Source organism: Leucopleurus acutus, assembly GCF_964270905.1.
Source record: "Leucopleurus acutus genome assembly, chromosome: 9".
Taxonomy (NCBI): Eukaryota; Metazoa; Chordata; class Mammalia; order Artiodactyla; family Delphinidae; genus Leucopleurus; species Leucopleurus acutus.
Window position 1 is genome coordinate 102,529,843 of NC_139144.1, and position 7,164 is coordinate 102,537,006.

A 7,164-nucleotide genomic window follows, 5' to 3' on the forward strand; every position below is an offset into this window, starting at 1 on the left:
ATGTGGGGGAGTTTTTGACCCTATATGGTCCAACTGGGACTGTCATGGCGCTCTTCAAATCAGCAGAAGGGTGGTAACATATACTCAAATATGTTAAATCAGCTCAGATTTCAATATAGTGAGGGTCTTCCCCTTTGGAATGTCACCTTTCCCTTATATTTCTGTCCTTGGTATGTGCAGAGGTACATGTCCTAAGGATCATTATGTCGACCAGCAGGATGCAGGCCTCATTTTTTCACTTAATGGCCTGGGACATATCTCGTGCTTTTATTTACGACTTTATTGTTAAGCAAGCCTGCTTTGTTCCATGATGTTTTCATTGCTTTTTTGAGTGATAGTTAACTTACAGTTGTCTCCCAACGTTCCCTCTCCATCCTTAATCCCCTAGTGGAATTTCTAAAGCTCCCTGTGTAACCATCCTACTCCATCCTCAACCATCCTACTCCATCCCCTCACAGCCAAGAGGCTGCCTCCTGGGCTTGAAGTGCTCAGAAAGTCGACCGGATAAAACAGAATTCTCAACTTTTAGGTTGTGGTTTTTTTTTTTTTTCCGGTTGACAGTTTTGGTAACCAATCACAAAGTGCCCCAGAGCAAATTTCTCTCCATCTGAACTCTACGAGGAACCAGAGCCTCGGTACCAACAGAGGCCACTTGTGCCCATCTGCCTCCTCGGAGGGTCCAGACAAATTTGCGTGAGTCCCTCGTGGTTCTCGGGTCTCCCAATTATTGATTGATGATCTTGAGTTTTATTTGGCAGTGTCTTTACCTGGCTCCCCAGTTCAAAGATATTGGGGAGTGACCCCTTCTAGTTGAAAGATACTAGGGCAGCCTGGTTGAAAAACACTGGGATTTGCTCAGTTGGAAGGATACTGAGTGGTCTAAGATGAATGGTTAGGTAAGAGGCTGACCTGACACCTTTCCTCAAATTGGCTATCTTCGCAAGAATTTGTCAGGATAAAAGGACACTAGTAAATTTTATCCCCAATAAATTCAACTTTAAAATGGGAAATAGATTCTCTCAGACAAAAATGAGGGACATCAGAAAGCCAACCTCCGACTAAAACTCCAGCCAGCTTCATGTATGTACAGAGCTCATACTTATAAGTACCTACTTAATTGGAAATTAAAGGAACTCTCACCCTTAAAATGGCTAAGATGGGGCTCTTTTATTACCTATGCAGTGGAATTAGAAAAGCCGGCTTAATAAAAACATCTTTTCAGTATTCTGTTCTTAAAGAAACAAAAGCCCTTCAAGGGGGGACTGGCATTTCTCTTCCTGTGCCTTTGAAATGTAAATGTTCTACCTGATCTTCTTTGGGCTTTTCGGTGTGTGCGCCTGTGTTTTGAAAACTTGGTCTTGTTACTGAGTCCAAGCTCGCTCTGCTCGCTGCATGACAGGCCAATAAATCTGAGACGAGGTGTCGAGGCCAGGAATATGACTTTATTCAGAGAGCCGGCAGACTGAGAAGATGGCAGACTAGTGTCTCAAAATAACCATCTTATTGGGGTCTGGATGCCAGTTTCTTTTATAGAATCAGAGAGGGAAGTAAAGTAGAAAGGCAGAATAGAGAGGGAGAGGTGGGGAGGAAAGAAAGTAAAAAGGGCCGTCAGTCTTGCAAAACATCTCCTGGAATGGCCAGCTTCGGGGAGGGCATGTATTCATTTCTTCTGTCTTGCAGCCCTTCACAGGTGGGTAGGGTTCCCTGAAGCAGGCCATTATGTGTGATTATAATCACAAAAGCAACGAAAAGCAAAGACTAAAGTCAAAGAAACAAATCCAACATGGAGTCAGAATTGGCCCTTTCCTGTTACAGTCTCTGCCATCCAAAAGGTACCCATAGGTGCACACTGAGCAGCCAATCAAATAGACTCGGATTCTGAGCAGTCTTTTGGCTGTGTCAACTTTCAGGGTTTTTGTTTGTTTTTTTTGCCATCTTAACATGTGTTGCCTCAGCCTGTACTTTCTTAGACTATTTTGGGGAATAAACCCTCTGGATCTCTTTTAGGGGCATCCTTTGCACGCTCTTGTGGGGAAGCCTCTTGCATCTTATTGGTTTGAATCACTATTAATATTATATCTCATTAATGGCCAGATGATGGATCTTTGAAATTGGAAAAACTTCTAAATTGGTAAATTTTTAGAAAGCTCTCATTATAAACAGATGTTTCATTGGTGAAACCACACACCTCAATTGGGACTCGAACCCACAATCTTCCAACTGAAACTGCACAACTCATCTCAGGACTTAATGAAGCTCAGGTTCTTCATGTCTTGGTGCAGAAGGAATTCAGCAAGAAGCAATATGACAGGTAAGAACTAGATTTATTAATATAGGACCCTCACTAAGGTTACAAGTAGGCAAGCAAGAGGGCTCTGCCTCGAGAACTAAATGGGCTACATTTTTATAACCCAAGGACAAGTGGGGAGGGAGAGAAGACCACCTTCTTCCTTATTCTTTGAGTAGATGTCATGCTTACGTCATTAGCTCCTCTTTCACGTAGGGCGGGGAGTTTTTGACCCTGTATGATCAAACTAGGAACGTCCTGGCGCTATTCAGATCAGCAGAAGTGTGGTAACATATACTCAAATACGTTAAGTCATCTCAGGTTTCGGTATAATGAGGGTCTTGTACTTTGGAATGTCACCTTTCCCTTAATATTCCTGTCCTTGTGTTACCAAACCCAGGTTCAGCTGCTAGCCGCTCAGAAGTCAATAATTTAAAAGGCAAGTGTTAGTAGAAAGGAAAAGTGTTTTAATCAGAAGAACTGGCAATCTGGAGAGAAGGTGGACTCATGTCCAGAAACCAATTCTGAAGACTCTGCTCAGCCATGACAGTTTTTAAAGGGAAAAATGGGGGACAAGAATCTCAGTGAATCGTCAAAGCAAGAAGTTGGATTCTGCATCCTTCTCCATTGCGTGCAGGCTGGCTGGCTCTCTCTTTAGATTTTATTGATTGATTGATTGATTGATTTATGGCCGTGTTGGGTCTTCGTTTCTGTGCGAGGGCTTTCTCTAGTTGTGGCAAGCGGGGGCCACTCTTCATTGCAGTGCGTGGGCCTCTCACTATTGCGGCCTCTCTTGTTGCGGAGCACAGGCTCCAGATGCGCAGGCTCAGTAGTTGTGGCTCACGGGCCTAGTTGCTCCACGGCATGTGGGATCTTCCAAGACCAGGGCTCGAACTCGTGTCCCCTGCATTGGCAGGCAGATTCTCAACCACTGTGCCACCAGGGAAGCCCATCTCTTCAGATATTATCTTGCCTGTGTGATCTGCCTGCAGGATTGCCAAGGGGGCTATTGGGGGCAGAGAGCTGGTCATTCCTTAACCACTTCATTCTTCATTCTTCATTTAATCTAGGAAGAGGATCAACAGGTTAGATGAGGCATGGTGTGCATTCAGGAGAGCTCAAGTCAGGAGTTAGGTTAAATTGCCTAGTGATCTCATTCCTATAATTAGGTTATTTTACGGTTAGAGGGGAACAGAAATGGGCAAACAGGAAAGTAGCAAAAGCTGTTTTCAGTTCCCCGCTGTCAAAGACCATTCCATTCTGTGGGATTAGGGGCAAAGATTCAGCTCCTGTAACTTCACGCTGACATAGGATGCCATCTTCTCAGAGTGGAAGATGTTGACATGATGGGTCTGGAGCACCTCTTTGCTGACAATTTTAGTTGCCTGTTTACATATATGAGCAGAAAAGCTACAATTCTTTGGCTGCCCACAAAGATATAGATTATTATGAGCAATAATGTTAATCCCATTCTCTTGAGGCCAGTTCCTGGAATTGTGCCCCTAGATTCAGTACTGCTCAAGATGGAGCAGCTCATGTCATGGCTACAGTCTGGTTGGGGACGGGGGGCACTTCAGGGTTCTGTGTTCTGCTCCGTTCCACTTGGTCCTAAGAATCAGTATCTTGCTGACCTTGAATATCTTGTGCTTTTATATATGGCTTTATTGTTAAGCAAGCCTGCTTTGTTTCATGATGTTCCAATAGCTTTCCTGAGTGATCTTTAACTTAGAGTGGTCTCCCAAAGTTCCCTCTCTAACTATAATCCCCTAGTGGGATTTCTAAAACTACCTGTGCAACTATCCTACTCTATCCCTATCACTGGTATTTAAAAATGGGTAAGTAAAATGAATGTTAATAAGATTAAAGGAAAAGGTTTTGATAGAACATGACCTGAGGTTGGATGGTCCCAAAGGACCCCCCAACTGGTCCCCAACATTAAAAGGCCCCAATCAAGTCTACTCTATTTATCCCAGTTTAAAATAAATAAATATGTATATCTATAATAATCTATATATGTAAAGGGCAGAAGGAAAATTACACTGAGATACCTGAACAACGATTACCTGAGGCAGCGGTTAGGCCAGTTAGTCAAGTTTAAAGATTGACGACAGGGCCTGGGTCCCTTGGCTCAACTCCTCTCTGGGGACCCAGAGCCTTTTTTTTTTTTTTAATTAATTAATTTTTGGTTGTATTGGTTCTTCATTGCTGCGCGCGGGCTTTCTCTAGTTGTGGTGAGCAGGGGCTGCTCTTCGTTGCGGTGCTCAGGCTTCTCATTGCGGTGGCTTCTTTTGTTGTGGCTCGCGGGCTCTAGGCGCACGCGGTGCAGTAGTTGTGGCACACGGGCTTAGTTGCTCTGTGGCATGTGGGATCTTCCCGGACCGGGGCTCGAACCTGTGTCCCCTGAGTTGGCAGGCAGATTCTTAACCACTGCGCCACCAGGGAAGTCCCTGGGAACCCAGAGTCTGTTATACAAAATAGATTAAATGGTTGGGGATAAAAAGAAAACAAAAACTTCTAGGAGTCCCTGTAAGAACAAGCTTTGTTTTCTGATTTTGTTGCTGTTGTTACCTAAATTAACCCATTTATTGTAGGCTAGCAATGTTTCAAATGGTGGCCCTTCTACTGGTCCTTCAGTTCCTTCCGTCTTCTGACGGCTGACTTTACTGTGGCGGCAGAAGTGGTGTCGTAGGTCCCGGCACCACCAGCTACCGTTTTCATGCGGGAACCACAGTGCGAAATGCCCACGGCTCGTCTCTTCAACTTGGTTTTGCCACAGAAGGAGCAAGTGTGCTTGGCGTGCTGGCTGATTTCAATTGTCTTCACCATTTTCCGGAGGGAGGCACCATAATGGGTCCCGTATTTACCCACCATTCTGACCTTCTTGGTGCATTTAGCCATGTCGCCGCCACCTAGGTCTGAGCGCAGAGAGGAGGAGACCTGCTGATTGCCTCCTAATGGAAACTAAAGGTAAAGGTATAAAATCATAACATTGAGATGAAAGTTAATAAATATTGGTATATGTAAATAGGCTTTATATAAGATGGTTACATCTCTTTTGCTTAATTATATTGTAGGATAGACATGTTTCACTGGGGATTACTTCCCCTGTGTGGCATTATAAGACAGGACTTATAGACCTGCCCCTCAGGAAATATTTATTAAACAAACTAAAGGAAACTGATAGTGTTACCTGGGACCGTACAATATAAAGGAAAACTAAGAACTAATATTCAGGGGCTAATAAAAGTGACAATAGAGATTTGCTCTTGGTCTAACCTGTGCACTTAAAAGAGGGTCTTTACTGAGTACCTACCGTAGGCAAGCTTTTGAAGGCATGATAAATGAAACCCTAAAGTTCTAAAACACAGAACTCTTAAATTTCAGTTTTGTTGAAAATCTTCTCACTGATATAGAAAAGCAAATTAAAGAAAATACAGTTATGCAAATGCATTTTTAATAGCATTTATGTGACAGACGATTTCTATCACTGAAGCAAACTTGCGTCCACTCACTCGCACACAGTGAAGCCGATCTACTGACACTGGATTGTGGTGGAGAAAAGCGCCGTGTCGATTGTAAAGATGCCAGTACCAGGCTCCTCTCTTATGTCTTGGGAGTGGTCCCTCAGAGCTAGCTGAGAGGCTGCCTCCCGGGCCTCAGGTCCTCAGAAAGTCTGCTGAATAAAACAGAATTCTCAACTTTCCGGTTGTGCACTTTTTTCAGTTGACAGTGTTGTGTAAATTGTTGACAAAAGCTAGAGTCTCCAGAGAATTTCAAAGCTAAACTCCTGAGAAAGCTACAACTTCTCCCATCACTGAGACTCCCACGGTCCATCTGGGCCAGACGTGTGGGTAGAGAATGCAGAAGAGCGCATTCTAGTAAATTTGCACCGCTCAGACCATGTAATGCAGGAGGGGAGTCTTTGGGTCGTTAGGAGGAACAGAAACCTGGCAGGGGAAAAGGTAGAGGAAAAGAGAAAGGTGATGGACTAGATTCCTAGAGCTGCTCTAACAGATTATTACAAACTATGAAGGTTCAAAGCAGAGACATTTATTGCTGCATAGTTCTGGGAGTTCACACTGAAAATGTTGGCAAAGCCATGCTCTCTGAAGGCTCCAGGGGGAGCGCGTCCCTTGTGTGTTCCCAGCTGCTGGTGGTTGCTGGCAATCCTTGGCATTCCCTGGCTTGTAGCTGCATCACTCCAGTCTCTTTCCTCTTGCATATTACTATAAGCAGTAAGGAGAAACCAGGCTGCACCTTCCACACTGTACTTAGAAATCTCTTCAGCTAAATATTCAAGTTCATCACTTACAAGTTCTACTCTCCACCCAGCAATAGACTGGCGCTACCCCGAGGATACACCAAGCCACGTGTCTGACTTCTTTCTTCCCCGAAGAGCCCTGCAGTCTCCCACTGCACCCAGGAGAGATGATCAGACGCTGTGACTGGCTTTCAGGGCAAGATTTAGGTCATTTACTAAGGGCCTTTTGGATCCACCACAATAACTCCAAACAACAAGTATAACTTTGGAAATGTTGGTGTGATACCAGGCACACGGAGAAAAAGCTTTCAACTTGTCAAAGCTGAAGCACCCACCAAGTTACGGCGCAATATTTCTGTCTCTTTAAAGGCAAACAGTTCCTTCACTAGCCCCACCCAATCTGCTTCCCGGATCAGAGGTTTCAGAGGGTGCAAACATTTCCCCCTCATAGTTAAAGCAAAAGCACCGGCTCAAACAGCTTCTTTGGAGAAAACTTGACAACTCATCAACTCCTTCAAAAGGTGAGCCTGGCTGAGAAGAGGCCCCGGAGGATAGAGCTGAGAGGGGCAGTAGGATGCAGGGAGTCTGCGTGGGGGTGGGCTCCGGCGTGAGAAGG

General features: G+C 44.6%; 3 protein-coding genes across 3 annotated transcripts in view; 2 read left to right on the forward strand and 1 right to left on the reverse strand.

The window, feature by feature from the left end:
* Nucleotides 1-2,282: 2,282 nt before the first annotated feature.
* Nucleotides 2,283-7,164, forward strand: part of LOC309966193 (GTPase IMAP family member 4-like) — a 43,523-nt gene continuing 38,641 nt past the window's right edge. The window contains exons 1-2 of the mRNA XM_082846163.1: nucleotides 2,283-2,311; nucleotides 6,918-7,069. The gene's annotated coding sequence lies outside the window, so the exon portion shown is untranslated. The remainder of the gene's footprint in view (nucleotides 2,312-6,917; nucleotides 7,070-7,164) is intronic.
* Nucleotides 4,907-5,185, reverse strand: LOC309966198 (large ribosomal subunit protein eL43-like; the record flags this gene model as incomplete). The annotated part of the gene is made up of 1 exon (XM_082846170.1): nucleotides 4,907-5,185. One exon carries the CDS (start codon nucleotides 5,183-5,185, stop codon nucleotides 4,907-4,909), a length of 279 nt encoding a protein of 92 aa, XP_082702296.1.
* The window catches only part of LOC309966197 (GTPase IMAP family member 7-like), a 7,929-nt gene continuing 7,763 nt past the window's right edge, over nucleotides 6,999-7,164 (forward strand). Inside the window, exon 1 of the mRNA XM_082846169.1 lies at nucleotides 6,999-7,069. The gene's annotated coding sequence lies outside the window, so the exon portion shown is untranslated. The remainder of the gene's footprint in view (nucleotides 7,070-7,164) is intronic.